Here is a 20,784-nt window from a genome sequence, read left to right as displayed (position 1 = left end):
AATATAAAAGATAATCTCTTTTTTTATCTTCCTATTAAATTTAATAAGAAGGTAAAATGTATTGATAAAAACGCTCTCAAAATTTATTTAAAGAAAAAGATAAATCGAACTGCTGGGAAAATTGACCTTTTATTTAGATAAAGTAGTGGTGTTTAACTTTATATAAATTAAAAGTGATCTCACAGCTGAAAATGCTCTTAATTTAAGCTCGATACTATTAAGTAGAGGAGTGCCTTTATTTCCCACAAAAAATGGGCAGCCACTTTTTTTTTTAAAAAAAAAAAGAAATGATAATATTAATTAATAAATTAAAAATTCATAAGCATTGGTACTATACAATGATATTTACCCCCAGAGCTACAACGTAGCTGCCAAATCGTCTCTTCGTGTACAGAAGTCAGATGTTATTTTTGTATAATGTTCAGCATTTATTTGGCTGACGTTATAAAAAGGAGGTGGTGCGGCACCAAACATAACTGAGCTTAGGCCTACCAGCCCAATGGCGAGAGCTGAAAGTGCATCTCTCGGCTTACTTGCACATCGATTCTTGACAGTTATGCACAGAGGATTGATACAAAGGAAGGTGTCTTTGTTGACTTTGTAACTTCTTTCCTTTTTGCCAGGAATCCTCGGATTGGTTAAAGGCGAAAAGCAGAATATACACGTTTGGGAGGTCTTGCACTCATTTGTGATGCAGACATTAACTGCTTCCTCATGTATCTTCTGCTTCCACTTACCACCATACTTTCTAAAGCCTTTGATTCGAGAACCGGAACCGGTTCCTCGATCACCAATGAAGAGTATCAAGGGCTTTTTAGAAGACGACTTATCTGTTGAGCAAAAAAAATGCGCTTTAATAAAAACCGAATATAATACTAATATTGGTAACAAACTATTACTCTCTGAATGCTTCAATTCCAATCTCTCTCGTCGACAGAGATGATGTCGATAACGATGTTGTTGGATTTCTACATGTCTTTTTTGGTTGATGATTTTTGGAGAATTGTAGAAATCCCACAGGCTTCGCCGTTGATCGTATTTAGCACGAAAGTTCCCGATGGCCATGTCAATAGAAGTAACAGGGGCCGACTCCATTTCTTTCATTGAATCTTCTATTAACTGGACCTTTTTCCCTTCATCCGTGTACTTCTTTCGTCTTTCTAAATATTTTCGTTGCCGAAAATACCCACAGCCAACATCAACATCACTAGCCTTCGTATTTGTAACTGATGGCAAATGTAGGAATGATTCTTCTTCTTTAGATAGATTCAAGCCGATACTGTCTTTATTGGAGACCTTGCTTAACGCGGTGTAATAGTTGAAAAGCTTTATGTGAAATTTCATTCTTTGTAATGACATCGGTATTGATGTTGTCATATTCACCAGGCCATTGTCAGTACCCGCATAGTTAAAGTCGCCAGGATTCACAACAGTTCGGTCCTCCGCCTTGGTCACACCTTTGCCACATTTCTCAATTGGACTTCTGCTATCATGAGGGACATCTTTAACATTATGGAGCTTTGATTTGGAACGAATTGCCATCTGTCGGAAATATAGCTGTTGTCTTTTTTCGGCGAGTTCGTTTCTGATCTTTTTAACCATCAAATAAGATTTATATCTCGATTCTTTATATTTTTCAATCGTCCGGTATAACTGATCCTTGTCATCTGTTGTCCCCCAATTTGATTTACATTCTTTGATTTTCCTTTGGAAGTTACTGTCTTTTAGAAGATTTAGCTCTCTTTTACGAACAGATTCAAGCGTCTTGACTTCTTCTGTTAAGCTTTGAAACTCAGAAAAAAGAACATCCTTTGTTTTTCGTCCTTCTTGCATAATGCTCGGGTTTCTTAAAATCCGTGCTTCATATGACTTTTTTGTCCCCTCTTTTACGGTGCCATGGGTTTTTATTTTTGATCCCAATAATTGTACTGTTTTCATTCCTGGTAGACATGTCATCCGATGTGCAAAAGATAGACCATACGATTCACATGCTTTCTGAATCTCTCCCATATCAAATACTGCGTTAAATGTGGCATCTTTGTTTTGGCGTGCTTTGTCTTGAGACCCTATCAGCTCATCCCTATTATACCCATAGAGTATCATTCTACTATACCCTTTCTTTTCTTGCTGGTTGGTATGTGATGGTGGTTCTTCCGACTTTTCTTGATCTATATTCTGGGTCAATAGCTGATATAATGCAACTGAATCCAGGTGTAGTGCACTCAATGACGAGAATTATGTTGAAGGACATAATGCGCGAGTAAACTTTGTATAACGTGCATATTTAAGAACGTCGTTTGCAAAGATACAGAAATACATCTGATACGCAATTACGTGATATTACTTTTTCCGAGGCAAGAACTTCATCAACGTATTGCAGATCAACAAGCATACTGACTGTTCGGTGGTGGTGGCCTCAGGGGACTGATGTTTGACATCTTCTAAATATACAGGCGTATCATTGCTGAAGACCAAGTGTTTGATTACGGACTTGAGTTGATTCAACCTCCTTTCCGGAACATCATCATCCAAAGTCCCCTCCTCTTCCAGAAAATCTTGCTGTTCTTCCGCGATGTTCAAATCCTGAACAACGAGCTTGTGCTCCACAGAAGCTTCCTTTCTATCATTCAGCATTTGGCTTATCTTCTAAAGTAAAATGAAGCATTAGCTGGCAATTTCAAGCCAATGAAAATGTTCCCACCTTACCTTTTTAAAAGTATGCCTTAAATTTGCTAGACGCTGCTTCGCACTATTTATCTTAGTGGCCCACTTTTCTTCTTCTAATCCGCTTGCCTTTTCCTTTCTTTGTACCAACTTTTTCAGCTTTTTATCCTCTGCACGACAAACATAACGCGCATGGTTTCTTATATCCTTCTTTCCAGGTGGATTCCTTGTTGTTGTGGTCGAGATACGCTTTGATTCTCTATTGCGGGCAAGATGGTGGCGAAGTAGCACTAGTACCACTTTGTCCAAAAGCTTGTTAATTATCTTTTTTCCGTCCCACATATTCTCGAAGTTGACCAGGTACATTTCAAGAGCCATCGACATTGCCGACGATGATGCTTTCTCAAGATAGAAGCTCTGCTTATCAAGGCCGGATTCTTTGAAAGAACAAAACAGACTATTCTGCACAGGGTGGGCGTTTAAATTTTCTTCTTTAGCACCACGGGCACCAAAAAAATAACTATGCACAACTTGCAGATGTTGGCTTGTGAAGAGACACTTGAAGTCCGTCTCAAATCGTTTAGAGGCAATTAAATCCTTGTCCAATGGCTGGATGGTCTGTTTTGGCTCATTAATTGTAACAAAAGGCAGCAATTTGGCGAGGTTGAATCCAGGAACTTTCTTAATCTTGATATCATTGTTGTCAAAGAAGAATTCGCTAGTCTTCAGCTCACTTATTATCATATTTACGAGTGCCGAAAAGCAAAGGGTATGATCTGTCGAGGTAACCATCGAATCTTGTAATCTAGTACACACGAATGTCTTTACAATAGGAGGGAGATCCGATCTAAAGAGGCTGTTTATCTGGACCGTGCACGTTCTCATTTCTTCATACGGCTGTTTATTTGTTGGAGTGGAAGAAGAGTATACTTTAGCTGTGTCTTTTACGACCGAACCTACGGCAGCCTCAGCTATTTTGTCGAAGTTTTGAGATACGAACTTCTTCCATTCTTCAATATTTTTTAGCCCAGGGCGGTGCTCCATATGTGAGCGCATTACTTTTCTATCACACTTAGCAAGTTGTGCTGCGTTCGTTATTATTGCTGCCGGTAGAGTCTTTACATTTAGGAGCTTGTTTTTCAGTTCATTTGTTTTATCTTGAGTTTTAGTTTGCTTGACAAGTTCTTCTACGCGGTCTCTCATCGAAGTAAAGAAGCATTCCTCCAAGTCTTTCACCGGCCCTTCTACACGATTTCTTTTGTTGAAACTTTCTTCTGAAAAGCTTTCGGATAAGGTTCGTTTGGTATTACTTTGTAGAAAGGATGGCGGCAAGGTGTTCACTCCTTGGTAAAAAGTTTCTTGCGGCGTTTTTTTTCGACGCATTCGATTATTCTTTCTCAAACTTGCGAATATGGCGTTTGTTTGTACTATACATTTCAATTGTCATATATTTATTCACAATGTGAATTCGTTTTATATTTATGCAGCTAATCTTACCAGCTCAGTGGATATGTGAGTTGCCAAAATACTTTAGGGTAAGAAAAAGAAAACAAAGAAAACAAAGAGGTAAACATCCAAGAGGTAGTGCTCACGGGGTTGACGTAATCAAAAGTTGCGATCAATTGATAAATTGTTCCTCAAGCTGAATATTGGATGAATATTGGGTGAATATGAGCCCCAGTATAAATGTCATTCGGATTATTGAAAAAGTTGTTTAATAATGGAGTACGTGTAATAAAGGTGTCGAGTTGTGATAGTTTCAAGTTAAAAAAAGGGTAAAAAAAAGGGCAAAAAAGGGCAAAAAAAAGATCAATTTGGAAACGACTCTGATTGGCTATAATTGTTCCATTGCCATTAGAATTGAGAAAAAGAGCATTTTTATAGGAAAAATGTGCCATAGAATGTGATATCTAGAATAACTCGCAAAATAGGTTTTCACATAATAACAGGGAAGGCTTTATAAGCACAATCTTATCTAATATGTACTTGGACTAATTTTGCACTTTTTTAAAGAAAGGTGTGGTCAGTAATAAATTAGTCTGATTGGCCAAGTTCAAGATGAGCTTGTTTTGCCCTTTTTTTGAACCTTTTTTTTCGAATTTTTAGTCTGTCAACACCGAGTTTGTGCCGGACCTGCCGAATTATTTCAGGTTCGAGAAAAATGTGGCTGTCTCTATTTTGTAGTAGATAACACTGTGGTTAGTAGAGATGAGCGGATGTTAAAAACTACAAGGACCATTTCTACCCGTGACATCGCATGCGTGGCTTGTAAATCGATTTTTTTATTAGTCGCTTGACTTGGTGTTTTTTTGTCCTTCTTTTCAAGCACTAGCCAAGGCTTGCCTTCATATATACATACATTCATATTATTGTCCGTAAAACGACTCTAAAAACTACATATTCATAATGGCAAAGAAGAAATCTGGAAAGGGAAAGAAGGACGATTACTGGTATGACAGTAAAGAATACTGCACAACAATTATGCCTTTATATCTATATATTAAAGCATCTCGTCATTTCTTTCAGGGATGAGGCTTTCGCTGAAGATGCGGTTGCTACCGGAGCTGCTGCCCCAAAAGAAGAAGAAGACTCTAACAACTTTGAATCCAGAGCTGCTTCATTTAGTGCTCTTGCCGAAGTTGAAGAAGATGAAGATGGCGGGTATGTGTCTATAAAAGGAAAAAAGCAGTTTATGCTTGACTTTATACTATACAACACATGAGTACATAATAGTTAATAAATATTGGGAACCCTTGATAGTTTGATGGCTATGGTCAACAAGGCTGCAAAGAACAAAGTAAAGAAGAACAAGAAGAAGCAGGTTGTTGTCGAAGAGGAGGAAGTAGAGGCCGACACAGGCCCTATTGAGGCCCAAGAGCCTACATTCGACGACGAAGATCTTGACTGGGTTAACGACAAGAAATCCAAGAAGAACAAAAAGAACAAGAAGAAGCAGGCTGTTGTTGAAGATGACGAAGTTCCTGAAGAAGAAGCTGCCCCGATTGAGACCCAAGAGGCCGAAATTGATGAGGATGACTTTGAAGAGCCAAAGGGTAAAAAGGGAAAGAAGGGATCCAAGCAAACTGAATCTCCTGCCCCTGAAGCTGCTGATGATGACGACGAGAACTCTGGCCGCCTTTTAACAAAGAAGGAGAAGGAGAAGCTCAAGAAGGAGAAGCTCAAGGAGGCCAAGAGATTGGCAGCACTTGAGAAAAAAGCAAAGCAGGAAGCTGAAGATGCCGAGTTTGACCGTCTCCTTGGATTGGAGAACAAGGCCAAGAACGTTGAACAGGCTTCTGCTGCTACTGCTGCTACTGATGCTCCTGCCGAAGGTGGTGTCAAGTCTAAGAACCAGCTCAAGAAAGAAAAGTTGAAGAAAAAGCAGGCTGCCCTCGAAGAGGCTGGTGCTGCTGCTGAAGCTGAGGCTCCTGCCCCTGCCCCTGCCCCTGCCACTGGCAAGGGTAAGAAGAAGAGCGGAGGACCAGTGTCTGCTTTGAGAGTAAGTATTTTGAGACAGTATCAAGATCAAGGATATATGTTAAACCCAATTATAGAAAATGGTAGAAGCCCAAAAGGCTGCTGAAGAAGAGGCTCGCCGAATTGCTGAGGAAGAGGCTCGTAGAATTGCTGAGGAGGAGCGCATTTTGGCCGAAGAGGAAGCTAGAAAGGAAGAAATCAGAGCTGCAAAGAAGGAGAAGGAAAGAGTAAGTACAATTGATATAAGGATATGTGTGGCGTGATTTTTTCTGACTACGGAAATAATAGCTCAAGCGCGAGCAACTCCGTAAGGAAGGCAAGCTCTTGACAAAGGCCCAGAAGGAAGCTCAGAGACTTGCACAGCTCCGTCACCAGCAATTGATCGAATCTGGTCAGGTTAAGATTTCTGCTTTTGAGAGCCCTGAGCAGCCAACTAAGAAACCTTTCTACGGAAAGAAGAAGAAGGGTCCCACCAAGGAGGAGCAAGAAAAGAGACGTCTTGAAAACGAGGAAAAGAAGAGACAGGAGGAGGAACGCAAGAGATTGGAGGAAGAAGAAGCAAAGAAGAAGGCTGCTGCTGAAGCTGAGGAAGAGTGTAAGTTTGAGAGAATTTTGCAAAAAAAAATTCTTATTTGATATTACATTCTTTTAGCCGAAGATGATTGGGAAAAGGCAGCTCTTAGCAGTGAAGATGAGGCCACTCCTGAAGCTAAGGAGGAAGAAGAAAACTTGAAGGAAGATTGGGATGCTTCCTCGGAGGAAGAGGAAGAGGCCAAGCCTGCTCCTGCTGCCAAGTCTGCTCCTGCTGCTAAAGCCGCTCCTGCTGCTAAAGCCGCTCCTGCTGCTAAAGCCGCTCCTGCTGCTAAAGCCGCTCCTGCTGCCAAACCTGCACCAAAGGCCGCCGCCAAACCTGCGCCCAAGACTGGTGCTAAGAAGCCCGTTGTTGAGAGTGAGTCCGAAGAGTCCGACGATTCTGAAGATGACGATTCCGAGGACGATTCTGACGATTCTGACTCTGACTCTGACGATGATTCCGACGATGATAGCTCTGATGAGGAGCTCACTCCCACCCAGCGCCTTGCCCTCCAGAAGAAGGAAGAGGCTGCTGAGCGTCGCTTGCAAAGACAAAAAGAAGCTATGGCTGCTCGATCCAAGGATGACCTTCGTTCGCCAATTTGCTGTATTCTTGGTCACGTAGATACTGGAAAGACCAAATTGCTTGATAAGATTCGTCAAACAAACGTCCAGGAAGGTGAAGCTGGTGGTATTACCCAGCAGATTGGTGCCACTTACTTCCCTGCCGACGCTATTGTCAAGAAGACTGCTGTTCTTGGACCTGATCGTGCCGAAGAAGTAAAGGTTCCAGGTTTGCTTGTTATTGATACCCCAGGTCACGAATCTTTCACAAACTTGAGAACAAGAGGAAGTTCCCTCTGTAACATTGCCATTCTGGTTGTCGATATCATGCACGGTCTTGAGCCCCAAACTCTCGAGTCTATCCGTCTCCTCCGTGACCGTAAGACACCTTTTATTGTCGCTCTTAACAAGATCGATCGTCTCTTTGACTGGAAGGCTATTCCCGACAACTCTTTCCAGGATTCTCTTGCCAAGCAGAAGCCTTCCGTTCAAGATGAATTCCAGCGTCGTGTCGAGCAGACCCAGGTAGCTTTTGCCGAACAGGGACTCAACTCCACCTTGTATTATAAGAACAAGAACTTCGCCAAATACGTTTCGCTCGTCCCCACCTCTGCCCACACTGGTGAAGGTATCCCAGACATGCTCAACTTGTTGGTTAACTTGACCCAGAGCCGCATGAGCGACAAGCTTATGTACATTACCGAGCTTGAGTGCACTGTTCTCGAAGTCAAGGTTATTGAAGGTCTTGGTACTACTATCGATGTTGTCCTTGTTAACGGCTGGCTTCACGAGGGTGACAAGATTGTCGTGTGCGGTCTTAACGGACCTATTGTCACTCAAGTCAGAGCTCTACTTACACCCCAACCTATGCGCGAACTCCGTATCAAGTCTCAGTACGTTCACCACAAGTCTGTCAAGGCTGCTTTGGGTGTAAAGATTTCTGCTCCTGATCTTGAGAAGGCTATTGCTGGTTCTCGTTTGTTGGTGTGTGGTCCTGATGATGATGAAGAGGATCTTAAGGAAGAAGTCATGTCTGATCTCACCAACCTCATGAGCTCTATTGATCGCAGTGGTCATGGTGTTTGGGTTCAGGCCTCAACTCTTGGTGCTCTCGAGGCCCTTTTGGAGTTCCTCAAGACCTCCAAGATTCCTGTTTCCGGTATTAACATTGGTCCTGTTCACAGAAAGGATGTTGTTAAGGCTAGTGTCATGTTGGAGAAGGCACGTGAATACGCTGTCATGCTCTGTTTCGATGTCAAGGTTGACAAGGAAGCTGAAGAAATGGCGGAGGAACTCGGTATCCGCGTTTTCACTGCTGACATTATTTACCACTTGTTCGATCGTTACGTTGAATACAACGCAGCCATTACTGAGCAGAAGCGTAAGGACCAGGCACCATCTGCTGTCTTCCCCTGTGTGCTCAAGATGGTTCCCGGTGCTATCTTCAACAAGAAGGATCCTATTATTATCGGTGTTGATGTTGTTGAGGGCGCATTACGTGTCGGTACACCTATCTGCGTAGTTAAAACAAACTCTGAGACTGGCGCAAGAGAAATCAATACTCTCGGAAAGGTTACTTCTATTGAAATGAATCACAAGTCTATCGATATTGTTAAGAAGGGACAAGCTGGTGGTGGTGTAGCCATCAAGATTGAGTGTGCTGTATATGAGACACCCAAGACCTATGGTCGTCACTTCGAAGAGACCGACGAATTCTACAGTAAGATTACCCGCCAGTCGATTGATGTTCTGAAACAGTCCTTCCGTAACGATATGTCCAAGGAAGACTGGGCTTTGATTGTAAAGCTTAAAAAGACACTTGGTGTCGATTAAGCAAGCTACGGTTGTTTCTATCTCTCTCTCTATCTCTCTCTTATGTATTCACTATCCTCATTTTTCTCTTTTTACTATAATAAATAAAGTAACTTTTTCTTTCTTTCTTTCTTTCTTTCTTTTATTGTATTTCACGTATATATTGCTACATTTTATGTTATTATTATTATTTGCTTAGGATTAAATGCCATTTATTTAAGCTCTGGGTGGGGATCACGTCCACCTATCTCTCTACGCGATCCAAATGACAATCTAGGCTATAGTGATAATTATTGCATTAGGCATCAAATTGATATAATAGAAAATAATCTTACTTGATTTGGGACCTTGTGGTTTCCATATTGGAAAGTGTTGAACATGCCGTCGCCAGCTCTAAGCTGTTCAGGGCTAAAGTTCATTTGCTGCTTATCTGCCAGTTTTGGACCTAAGAGCTATCGACAGGAAATATACATATATATATATATATATATATATATCAGATTACGGTAATAAATGAATTGAATTATCCAGATGTTTAAAAGTCTTACTCTGGACGCAGTTCCTGCCCTGTAACCATAACGCGATACAGCGAAAACAGCATCAACCACCTATAAACATATGTAGCTTGTAGAGTAAATACTTTTGCATCTATGCTTTTGTCTATTTATTTATTTTATTTTGTTTTCGAAACAAATCATAAAACGTATGCTCTTACCTGCGTCATGTTCTTTTTCTCAAATAGATCTACTGTTTGAAATAGATCATGTTTAGGAACACCAAGTGCCTCAGCTCCAGACAAAAACTTGGAAATGTTTTCCATCTAAAATACGTTCATTTATGTTCGTGTATATTAATTTGTGTTAGTGTGTGTACAGCCCAACCTTACTTGAACAAACGGCATTGCAGACTTTCTATATTTTCCTTTTCCTGGTACAAGCTTCTCGATGACTCTACACCCGCACACATAGAGAGACAGAGAGAGAGATAAGGGGACAAAAAATATTAAGGATGCGATTTTAGGAAATAAATGAAAGTAATGAACCGAGATTCCTTACTTGCATAGTATTACGCCATCTTTCAAACTCTCATGAAAATCATCGCTCGGTAATTGTTCACCGATAGTCTCTTCGATCCATTCGCGTGCTTCTTGTTCTCGCTCCACGGAGTACTTTGAATCGAGCTTTTTTTGGATTTCTGTTGTTACCTCATCATGTGTCATGATACTTTGTCTATTCGTCAATTGTTCATAATTACTTACCTCTGTCGAGACCGTAAAGAGTAGACATTGTTTACTTGATTATGAATTTAAAAATAAAAGTAATTTATAAGTAAAAGAAAGAAGCGTATACTACTGGTAATTAAACTAGAGGTTTCTTTGTCTCTTCAACTTTTTGACACTGTTAATCTCAAAGTCCGACATTCTGTATACTAAATGCCTCTTGTGTTATGTTTTAACTAGGTTAGTTTATACGTGTCTTTAGACAATAGACAAGAATGGTAGCGGCACTAATAGTATTTTTTTGTAGGTTAAAGGTATAGCTTTCTAGATCACTTTTTTATTATTTTTTATGGTACACTTTCTGCAATGGCTTTTGATAGATTAAATGAATGCATATATCAAAGAGTACATCATTAATTACAATAAATGCCTTTTAAAAAAATACTTTTTCTATATATTTATAATATGCACAAAATGATTATCTTGACCATTATTACTTACACCAATAATAGATTTTGTTTAATTTTATTTGATTTTATACCCTTTAATTAATTTGATTTTCATTCTTGGTTTTTGTTTTGTCTTTTTTTTTTACTACTAGTTTTCTTTACGGGTGCAAACAGTAATAATGATAATAATTACAAGTATATGAAGTAATGTAACAAAGTAGCGTTGCGGGGGACGACCGTTTTATTGAACATAAATCTACAAAATAAAGTGCAATTTATTTGGTGGCAGCAAAGATCTTGGGAGCAGCCTATATATATTATATATAAAAATAGATAAAGGTATTTAGTATATATATATATAACGCACACAGATAAATGCATATCTTCTCTTTCGAAAAACATTATAAAACTTACACATTCATCAGCACAGTGCATGAAATGGAAGAACTCCTCGATGCCTAAAAAGGGAATACACAAAGTATATATATCAAAGCTCGCGTCAATGACCGCCCTGATACCCAAGGGACAGCAGAAATAACCCTATTTTGCTTCCTTTTCTTTTTTGTTTTTCTCTTCCATTCGTTTCTACATATTGTTGTCCTTTTTTTACGAGTATACAGGAATTATAACGTACAGTTCTCGTGGGAGCCGTTCTCTACGCGCTCGTTGCACTCATCGAGATGCTTCTTGAGGGAAGAGCATTCCTGGGCACATTCTTTAAAAATAAAAATAAATAAAAAAACAAATAAACAAATGCATATATGTATTAGATAAGTTTCTCTCGGAATGTTTAAAAGTAATAAAGAGAAATTAAAAAAGAAAAAGAATAGTAATTACCCTCCATAATGGCTTCCTTGGGGTCTTCGGGCTCCTCTTCTTCCTCTTCTTCTTCCTCGACAACTTCAACAGGCTCAGCTTCGACCTCTTCAACGACCTCTTCCACCTCTTCGGCGTAGACAGTAGGCATAAGGCTGGACAAGAAATCAGAGAGACCCATGGCGATTTAGGATAGAGTGGTGAAGAGCGGGGAGATAATAAGAGTATAGAATGTGTTTTGATGGGAGCAGGTTGTACCCTGGCCAAAACTAAGCCACTTATTTTGATCCCGCTTTTGACTTTATAGTGTGACTGTTAATACTCTACTTCTTAATGAAGGAACAGCTGTTTGATATGTGGATTTGTAACCCTGAAATCAATAATCACAAGTTCAAAAAAATGGTAAATAAGGATTGATACATCGATAGAAGCGAGATAGAAACAGATACATGAATATTTGAACAGCAGCGTATAGATATAGGTAGAGGTAGAAGGAAAAGAAGGAGAAGGAAAATATGATGGAATATTAATGGATAGTGACATCTTATTGTTTCAAATATTCTACAAACTATAAGTGTAAAAGAAAAAAGAAAGTAAAAACAATGAAAGCCCTCTTGGTTTTAGTTATACGTTGAAATAAAAGACACACATTGTAACCCTTGCAACTATACCTCATCAATCAAGATAGGCCATGCACCTTCCGCGTCGTGCTTGGACAAGTCAAGATCCTTTTGGCTAGCAAATTCGAAAAACTAAAAATAAACGGAAATGCCGCTTCAATTAGTTTCGCCAAAATTTGCAGGAACATGATACTACGAAGTGCATAAAATAATGCCCAAATATCCAACTCACAAGATTCCAAGTATCACGCGAAATGGCTTTTCCGTGCTTTTCCTGTTGTATGTAAATACAATATATATATAAAAGAGTTTAGATAAAGAGAGAAAGAAAGGAAACCAAATAAAACCAAATCAAATGGTTAAGCTAAAAACACACTTGCCTCTAAAAACTGAATCCACTGGTCCAACATACTAAATCTACCGGTCAGCAACAGTCTCCATAGTTCCACTGCAGCTTCGAGAGCTGTAATATTGTGTACAGACGCAAACATAGAAGAAAGAGTTTAAGTCAGCAATAGTTCTTAAGTTTTCTTTTTTCTTTCTTGCATTTACATCCCTTCAATATTTTATCACTTACAAAGACTCTTTTGCTGAAACTGACGGCCAAACACAAAGGCATAGCTATAGATCTCTCTAAAGCTGGCATCATCTGAAAGATTGTTTCGCAGGGATGGGATGATATTCTTTAATTTCTGGGGTGTATCACATTGAAGCTTTGTGCAGCCTTCAACAAATTCTTGGCGGGTAAACTCTCCCATCATTTTTGAGTTGAGTTGATGGGAAATCAAGAGGAATTCAAGAGCAGTAGGTTCAATACCCAGATCTTCACATAACAGCATACATCCTTCAACTGTGATCTTGTCACGCTTTTCAGGATCTAGATACACATATATATATATATATTGAAAGAATTAAAAAAAAAAGTTGGTCAAAGGAGTATATACATATATTTTTCATCCAAAAAAAATGAAGAAATACGAAAGTTTACCTTGATATTTATCAAACATCTTTTGGGCTAGTCTTGGGTTAAAGTCTGTTCTCTGAGGTTCATGTTTGATGCGAGGATTTTGGTAAAAATTGTCAATTGCAGTATTGATGTCCCAGTTTGAGATCATTAAGAGTCTACGGGCATCGTTCTCACTAAAGAAAATAAGAAATGATGATAAGTAAAATTGCAATGGTAGTAAACACGTTGAGATGACTTGTTGAAACAAAAAAAAATGAAGTTTAGAGGACGTTCTCACCTTAGACGAGTAAACTCAATAAGTTGGCTCAACTTCTGTTGTTGACTTGAGCTAAGAGACGACTGGAATGGAGTAGTTTAGGATTTATTGTATACATGTGTATTTGCAGGAGGTCAACCATTATTCTTTTTTGGATTCTTCTTGTTGGATTCTTTCTCTTTCTCTCTTTTCTTTTCTTTTTACCATCAAACAGCAAACTAGAACAAACCGCAGCCTAAACGTAGCTTGGGCAGTCGGTCTTTGGAATAGGTTTGGCCAAATAGAGACAGGTCGACCAAGCAGTGAACAGACTGGCGTTTTTTATTTATTTATTTATTTATATATATACACTCACGCACTCACTCTCGCGCACACAGATATATTATATATTTATTTATATTATGATTATGATTATTATTGTTTTGGCTTCAGATGCCGTACGTTTTGCGGGGCTTAGCTTATTACCCCCTCCACCTACACCTATTCACCTATTTCTTAAATTGTGTGGTCCTGAGCTTCTACTCAACACACACATACACACACACACATATATATATAATTATAATTATCTAATATATATATTAAATATTTTATATATTTATATATAAAATATATTTAAAGAAAAAAAAATCACTACCTCCACTTTTGGACACACAAAATAATAATAATAATAAATTTATTAAAAGAAAGGCACATTCATCACCACAATGCATCCGCGCCTTTCTTCCCTCTCATCTTTCTCGGCAAAGACAGTCCTTAAGCGCGTACAGGCCACTACACCCCGTACTTATGTTGCCCTTGCCTTCAATGAGAACTCTTCTCAAAACTTGTTTGGTAAAGCACCCACTGTCGACCGCTCTTTGAAATCGTTTCAGTACTCCAGCACTCCCAACGTGTCCAGTGCGATATCCTCGGTTGGTCCAGGTAAGTTAGCAATTTAATAGTAATAACAGCCTATCATTTCTATCTTTACTTTCTATATATTGGTAGCCAACACCTTGTCTCACTTTATTATTATTATTATTATTATTATTATTATTATTATTATTATTATTATTATTATTATTTTCTATTTTGCAAAAACACTCGCAGAAGCCCTGGGTATTGACAGTACAGAACCTACCTTTGAAGTGGTATCTTCCGGTGTGGGTAAGTCACATCATGTACCTTACCCACGTGAAAAAAAAAACAAATAATGAAAGCTTATCAAATTATTTACCCTGTCGTTTGATTCTCAGGATCTGCTCTGTTGATCAAGGTAGATTTTACTTGTATTTCAATATAAAATATCTTATGAGAAATTAATAAGATCAATCTGTGTCTGTACTAGCTGCCTCCAGATACTGAGATTACAGCAGCTACCGGGAGTGCAATTGGATCATCTAGCAAGGTAATAACCCCCCAACTGTGTGTGTACGCTAAAGAATTATGCCGCTTATACTTTTCAAACCCTACTTTACTCTCTTAGATTACATCCAAATTGACTTTGGATGGTAATGTCCTGAATGCAGCAAGCAAATCATTGATCGGAAGCCCCGTTTTCCACCAAAAAGTAATGATGAAAGAAAGAATATTGATTTAAAACAAAACAAAAATACGAAAGGGAAAAATGTTTTCTTGATGGGTTTACAATATCTTATTATTATTTTGGTTGAGGGGAGTAGTTCTACACTAGACATTCTGCTGGAGATATCTTGCTGTCTCCTCAACGTATGGGTGAAATTGCTGTGATCGAACTCAAGGGAAGTGGAAAGCATATTCTCCGTAGAGATGCCTTTCTCGCAAAGACCGAGAAAGTCACGCTTGAACTTGGATTAGAAGGTGTCAAAGGAAGAGATACCGTAAGTTGTGGATTTCTATTATCAGTAGGAGATATAGTAAAGCAGACGGAGAAACTAAAAGCTCTGGTGGTTATCCTGTAGGGACTTGTCAACAAGATCGTCAATACTGTCACTGGTCCAGGTACAATTGCGATATCTCATTATGGAGGCCTGTATCGTTTCTCTCTTGGTGCTGGTGAAGAGTACTTGGCCAATCCTAGGTAAAGAGATAGTAATATGTCCACAAACATGTTGTGAATACTAACGACTTATTTATACATTAATCAATTGATTATACATATATATTAAATTGCAGAAATCTCATTATGTGGGATCGTCGTACTAATCCCACTAAGCTTCATCCTGCCAATCCCATCGTACCTTCCCCAAGATCACCCTTGAGAAAGTACGCCTTTGTGAGACATGTCGTCGATAGCCCCTCCCTCCAGACAAAACTTCAGTACATCAACAGTGTCTCAAAGACATTGCGAAACTACATTCTTGGTGCACCTGTAAGTCATTTGAATTTACAGTGATCAAAGTTGGTTCGTGGCTCAAAGCAATTTTCCCAATTTCTTTATAAGGATTTCGTACGTCTCAAGGGTCCTGGAGATTTCTACCTCTCCTCAAGAGTTGAGCCTCGCTTCGAAAAATCTCGATTGTAGGTTACTAAACTGTACTGTACTGTACTGTCGTGATTGAATTCCGCCTTTTCTGTCTCTGATACTAATACTATATTTCTACCGGCTTTTCTTCCTCTTTTATAGAATGAATGCATTGGCTGGAATGAACGATTCTGCCGTTCAATTGTTTGAACAGTCTGCCGTATTCCCTTCTCCACCAGAACAAACTGCAAAGATCAACCAAATCAAGAAATCAAATGTCGGATATGCCTCTCAAAAGTCTACACAAGGTGAAGTGTCGTACTATGCCGAAGTTGGTCCAAAAAGCAAGGTGCTCTTTATTCCTGCAAAACAATCTGAATCCGTATAAGTAATTTCACCCATTAGTTCATGGTGCAACTGTTTTTTTTTAAAAAAAAAAAGAATAAATAAATCTTTATGTAAAAGTATAGTTGACATAATGTACACACAAAGATATACATACACACATAAAAGTCACCTTTTCTCAAACCATCAATCCAGTTTACCAGAGAAAAACAAGAACCAATTGGTCCTACTTTTTTTTCACTGCCTTATAATATACAAGTAACATTTTTCTTTTACCAAATGCTTATGTTTTAATTGTGTTTTTTTCTTTATTTTGGAAAATTTCCATTTTTGTTTTAACGCACAACTGAGATGTCCAAAACTTAAATGTATAACGATTGTTTGTGATGGTGAGGTTGATATTGTTGTTGGTGCTGGTGCTGGTGCTGGTACGCGTGTTGGTGTTGGTGTTGGTGTATTTTTTGCGTTGAAACTTTTTAGATTTCGGCCAACTCACGGAGACGACGGACAGTGGATCTAACAGTGGCAGCAGCAGTGGTGCTATATATATTTTTTTAAAAAAAATGTGTATATAAGTAAATAATATTAATAAGAGTGAAAAGAATAAAACTTTATATTTTATATTTAAGAGAATAACTTACGAAACGGTGTAAGCACCACCGGCCATGGTCTTCTTGCAGCCCTTGCACTTCCAGATACCAACAGCAGTACGCTTGACAGCGTCCTTACCGCAGAAAGTACAGGTGTACTTGGCGTGCTGGGTGATTTCCATCTTCTTCACCTGCTTTCTGAGGGAGGCACCATAACGGGTACCGTACTTTCCGGTGATTCCGACTATATTAGTGAATTTAAAGAAATGAAGAAATTCATGTCAATAATTTGGAATCCATAATGATTTGCCCTTTTATTTTTCAAATAATAGTAATAACTGTATATTATTAATTTATATACCTTTCTTAGTACGCTTGGCCTGAATTAATGAGAATATTCAAAAATAACAATAATAAAGCACGCATAGATGATAAGTAAAAATGGATTGGCATGGTTTTTGGTGAGATTGGCGCGGATGTGTGCTTGGATATGGTTTAATTACCATTTTGATAAAGGATGGATGGCTATCTAAAGGTGATAGAAGAGGATGTTTCTTGCTATAGTCTTGACCGGGGAATGATGCTGCTTTTGCGTGACCCAAATTTGGAATCGGAGTTCATGCTTCACATCAACTAGGAAAAAAATACACTACACATTACATGCTACGCGCTATACATATATCTGCATATATTTTACATAGTAGACACTTGATCTAAATTGTGTAGAATAAATCTAAACGAATTTGTAGTATTAGAATTCAATTGATTACTTTGGTACGCAATTGAAAAAATTGCAGGTGACAATAGATATTTTTTAAGGAAAATTTATATTGCTTTGCTTGGTTATCTTTTTCTTTGGTGGCCATATTTGTACTACTACTACTACTACTACTACTACATGCAGCTTTTAAATCCAAAATAATTTTCTTTCTTCTAATATATACAGCATAATGGTGCTTCCCAGCGTACGCGGTTAAATATCAGGTCAATTCAACCAGATAATTTTAATGCGTCACGTCAAATCCCGATTGTCACTCAGCTAGTTTGGTTTGCTTTTCTACTATATTAGGGACTTTGGCTCCACCTTTCAAGGTACTGGCTTGTACAGACGACCTATTGGTGTACCTCTCTGCTCCTCATGGCCCAAGTCTTATACTACATATCTTAGCCACCTTTTTACAGGCTTCCAACGCAAAAATCAACATAGTCAAGACAGTTGCCATAGCTTTGTCTGGGATATTTGTCCCTGACTGGGATCCTGTTTTTAACGACGCTTAGATTACATGCCTTCATGATATGAAATCGGCTACTGCAATTCGGTATCTCGGTTTCCTACTACACTCCTATCCGTGCCAGCTTGACATTCTCCGGCAAGAAATACTTAACAAGATCTAATGGCATACACAATCCCTAGTCCAGAGACATCTCTCTGTTAGGGAAAAGAGTTTAGTGCTCAGCTCATTGATTCTCAGCTCACTCTGGCACGTCCTGCACGTCCCTCCAACCGATGAGAAATTCTTCACCACTATGAAGAAACACTGTTGTGCTTACCTAGCCTTGAGATTCCGTAGAAATGGCTGGGCCATTCTATGTTTGTCCAAAGGCAATGGAGGTTAGGGCCTGCTTTATCTACAGTCTCAGCAATTGGGGCTCCAGCTACGATGCATCAATCCTCTTTTACACCCACGTCGGCGGATCAATATATCCTTCCTCACACCTTACCTCCAGCTTATGCTAACTACGCACCTTCAATACCCACCCGCCCCAGACTCCCTGCTTTTTTCCGATCCAGTAAGCTCCTGCCAGTCTCCACTCTGAGCACTGCTATGGGCTTCTGCCCACTCGCTTCCCTCGTGCCTTAACATGACAACATTCCGATATAACTATGGTGGCTTCTGTTAACCTCATCAATCTTTTTATCGAGAATACATTCTCTCTCAGGATGGTTTTTTTACCCCCAAGACGAACGAATAATTGGAGGACGTGGAAGAAACAAAATAAAGCGCTACCAAAAGACGATTTCTACAGGAACTATCCAGTATACGCCATGGTTTAGTCACATTATGGAGAGCCAGGCTCAATCGACAGGTATTTTTACGCCGGATCCTATTGACCTCACTCCCCTCACTAAAGCCATTATCATAGGCAATACATCTATATATATTCTTCCTGAAATTTTTTGTGCAAAAATAAAAATCGATTTTGTGCACGAACAGAAAATAAATTTGGCGCACCAATAATTTCCGGAAAGAGTGTGCGGTTTCATGTTTCAGGTCCAAGGCTCCCAAATGTGAGCCAGAGTTCGGTTTACGTCCCTTGTCGGTGTATTTTTTTTGAACTTTTAGCCTGTCCACATCAACTGCTGTTAGTTTCTTTCTTTATTAAAGTATATGCAACAAATAAGAAATAATAGTTATAAAATATGAGAAACGAGAGTTATGTCCTAGAAATTTATCTATTTTTATATTTAGATAATTGAACTATAAGGCTTTCTCCGTTTTTACACTTCCAATTAAAGCTCTTCTTTCCTTTCTTCAACCAGAGCTTCCAGCCCATCTTAATACCTTCTTTTGGCTTTTTCTTTTCTAAGAACTTTTACAAAGGCCATATACTCGTCAAATCAATCTTCTACTTTAACAGGTTTGTCCAAATCTCGGTCCTCAAAAAGGTAATACTTGCTGGTAACCTTGTCAAATTTTCTTTTTTTGTTGGATGCTGTATAAGGACTGTGAAGCATACTCTTTAATTGCGTTTCTGAGTAGACTTAAATCTGTCAACATAGTGAGGACCTTTTCGCATTTTTTGCAGTATCACACAAGTTCTTTAACTCTTCTAATACACTTACATCTTTTCCGAGAATTTTTGCTTATCCATTTTGAGAAATACGATATAATATTTCCATTATCGCATTTTTTGTAAAACTAGCTCGATTGGTGTAGCTTGGGTGGTCAGAAATAAGCAATAAGCAGCAAATGTTTTTATATTTGAATCCAGATCTGAATCGCTGACAGTATCGTGTTTTATGCTACTTCCGTCAACAATATAGCAACGATTCACTCAATAATCGCATGGTGATGCATAACAAGGCAAATCATCGCAGTTTTCTAAGCAATTTCTCGCAGTAACGCAAATCAAGTTGATACATATAACCAAGAGAATTGGCTCGACTTTAAATCTGTTGTATTCCTAGAGGCAATACCGAACCGTGCGTTTCATAAATTTTTAGTTGACAACTTGCTAAAACTCTATAATGATATGTGGGAGACTAGAACCTATCGATTTTGGCACGAAAACAACGTCAGAATGCATGCCATTTGGCCATTCAGTTGATTCAGGAAGGTATTCATCTTCTATGTTTAAAAGCAAAGTTTAGAGGGACAACAGTTCCTGGTGGGGCACGCCATTTTGATTGTATTGGACCACAAATTGTGGCCTTGTTTCCGGCATGGAATTATTATATCCGGTCCCTAAGGATACAGAATACTTGTATCAAGATTTTCTTTTGTGCTTTGAAAGAGTTAAGATAAAAGGGTGGGTGTGGATCGCTTACCTGTTGGTGCTTTAAAACTCTAATAATATAGGTAGATGAAAGAAAGAGAAAGACATCATGCACATAAGAAGGCTAATAAATAGTAAAATATCCCACAGGACTGCGTCACAATTTAATGACAACTCGCTATTATTGATATAATGTATTTATGTTCAAGTCTAAATGTAGGGCTACCAATTGAATATACTGGATTTGTTTTTTGTATAAGACAACAGCTTGTTATTAAATTTCCCAAAAAAAAGACTGTACTCCCTAAAAGAAGAATAGGTAGGTGTCTGGTTAGAGATTGATGAACACACAAAGTGTGGGGACAAAGTAGTAAGCTAATACGTAAAATGAATATATTGTGTTAATTTCAGGACACACCATTTTGCCCTGAAGGATTTAAAGACACCTGGCCCCGAAAAAGTAGCCAGTCAATTAGTTCGGTTAGACCGGAATGTCGTCTCCCTGGGAT

General features: G+C 38.7%; 8 protein-coding genes across 8 annotated transcripts; 3 read left to right on the top strand and 5 right to left on the bottom strand.

Annotated features, from left to right (window-relative positions):
* Window positions 1–357: 357 nt before the first annotated feature.
* PHYBLDRAFT_144061 (hypothetical protein) lies at window positions 358–4,047 on the bottom strand (the record flags this gene model as incomplete). Its single annotated transcript, XM_018431135.1, has 4 exons — window positions 358–830; window positions 900–2,221; window positions 2,345–2,646; window positions 2,707–4,047. 4 exons carry the CDS (start codon window positions 4,045–4,047, stop codon window positions 358–360), a joined length of 3,438 nt encoding a protein of 1,145 aa, XP_018292728.1.
* Window positions 4,048–5,584: 1,537 nt separating this feature from the next.
* Window positions 5,585–9,214, top strand: PHYBLDRAFT_29004 (hypothetical protein). Its single transcript, XM_018439935.1, has 5 exons — window positions 5,585–6,068; window positions 6,232–6,368; window positions 6,430–6,734; window positions 6,825–6,935; window positions 7,092–9,214. The coding sequence occupies exon 5, from the start codon at window positions 7,279–7,281 to the stop codon at window positions 9,109–9,111; it is 1,833 nt and encodes a 610-aa protein (XP_018292727.1). The 5' UTR covers window positions 5,585–6,068; window positions 6,232–6,368; window positions 6,430–6,734; window positions 6,825–6,935; window positions 7,092–7,278; the 3' UTR covers window positions 9,112–9,214.
* A 20-nt stretch (window positions 9,215–9,234) lies between these two features.
* On the bottom strand, window positions 9,235–10,432 carry PHYBLDRAFT_180916 (hypothetical protein). The gene is made up of 7 exons (XM_018438382.1): window positions 10,349–10,432; window positions 10,146–10,284; window positions 9,977–10,040; window positions 9,806–9,910; window positions 9,639–9,698; window positions 9,426–9,542; window positions 9,235–9,368 (listed from the first exon to the last, which is right to left on the bottom strand). The coding sequence occupies exons 1-7, from the start codon at window positions 10,374–10,376 to the stop codon at window positions 9,303–9,305; spliced, it is 579 nt and encodes a 192-aa protein (XP_018292726.1). The 5' UTR covers window positions 10,377–10,432; the 3' UTR covers window positions 9,235–9,302.
* Window positions 10,433–10,804: 372 nt separating this feature from the next.
* Window positions 10,805–11,777, bottom strand: QCR6 (COR3 or QCR6 subunit of the Cyt C reductase complex). Its single transcript, XM_018443175.1, has 4 exons — window positions 11,596–11,777; window positions 11,393–11,473; window positions 11,173–11,216; window positions 10,805–11,066 (listed from the first exon to the last, which is right to left on the bottom strand). Exons 1-4 carry the CDS (start codon window positions 11,753–11,755, stop codon window positions 11,034–11,036), a joined length of 318 nt encoding a protein of 105 aa, XP_018292725.1. The 5' UTR covers window positions 11,756–11,777; the 3' UTR covers window positions 10,805–11,033.
* A 155-nt stretch (window positions 11,778–11,932) lies between these two features.
* PHYBLDRAFT_158479 (hypothetical protein) lies at window positions 11,933–13,638 on the bottom strand. Its single transcript, XM_018433795.1, has 8 exons — window positions 13,557–13,638; window positions 13,439–13,500; window positions 13,183–13,334; window positions 12,772–13,071; window positions 12,575–12,657; window positions 12,427–12,468; window positions 12,246–12,326; window positions 11,933–12,142 (listed from the first exon to the last, which is right to left on the bottom strand). Exons 1-8 carry the CDS (start codon window positions 13,557–13,559, stop codon window positions 12,119–12,121), a joined length of 747 nt encoding a protein of 248 aa, XP_018292724.1. The 5' UTR covers window positions 13,560–13,638; the 3' UTR covers window positions 11,933–12,118.
* A 311-nt stretch (window positions 13,639–13,949) lies between these two features.
* PHYBLDRAFT_180913 (hypothetical protein) lies at window positions 13,950–16,325 on the top strand. The gene is made up of 10 exons (XM_018438381.1): window positions 13,950–14,341; window positions 14,510–14,566; window positions 14,656–14,675; window positions 14,748–14,807; window positions 14,886–14,969; window positions 15,082–15,258; window positions 15,340–15,458; window positions 15,554–15,749; window positions 15,822–15,898; window positions 16,005–16,325. The coding sequence occupies exons 1-10, from the start codon at window positions 14,125–14,127 to the stop codon at window positions 16,228–16,230; spliced, it is 1,233 nt and encodes a 410-aa protein (XP_018292723.1). The 5' UTR covers window positions 13,950–14,124; the 3' UTR covers window positions 16,231–16,325.
* A 147-nt stretch (window positions 16,326–16,472) lies between these two features.
* Window positions 16,473–17,313, bottom strand: PHYBLDRAFT_132838 (hypothetical protein). The gene is made up of 4 exons (XM_018429524.1): window positions 17,281–17,313; window positions 17,144–17,157; window positions 16,829–17,026; window positions 16,473–16,727 (listed from the first exon to the last, which is right to left on the bottom strand). Exons 1-4 carry the CDS (start codon window positions 17,281–17,283, stop codon window positions 16,664–16,666), a joined length of 279 nt encoding a protein of 92 aa, XP_018292722.1. The 5' UTR covers window positions 17,284–17,313; the 3' UTR covers window positions 16,473–16,663.
* A 1,053-nt stretch (window positions 17,314–18,366) lies between these two features.
* On the top strand, window positions 18,367–20,304 carry PHYBLDRAFT_167030 (hypothetical protein; the record flags this gene model as incomplete). The annotated part of the gene is made up of 6 exons (XM_018435555.1): window positions 18,367–18,568; window positions 18,740–18,865; window positions 18,994–19,141; window positions 19,265–19,445; window positions 19,502–19,558; window positions 20,047–20,304. 6 exons carry the CDS (start codon window positions 18,367–18,369, stop codon window positions 20,302–20,304), a joined length of 972 nt encoding a protein of 323 aa, XP_018292721.1.
* Between the last annotated feature and the right edge of the window lie 480 nt (window positions 20,305–20,784).

This window comes from Phycomyces blakesleeanus, assembly GCF_001638985.1.
Source record: "Phycomyces blakesleeanus NRRL 1555(-) unplaced genomic scaffold PHYBLscaffold_8, whole genome shotgun sequence".
NCBI lineage: Eukaryota > Fungi > Mucoromycota > Mucoromycetes > Mucorales > Phycomycetaceae > Phycomyces > Phycomyces blakesleeanus.
The sequence above is the reverse complement of the archived record's forward strand: the minus strand, read 5'-3'. Positions and strand labels throughout refer to the sequence as shown.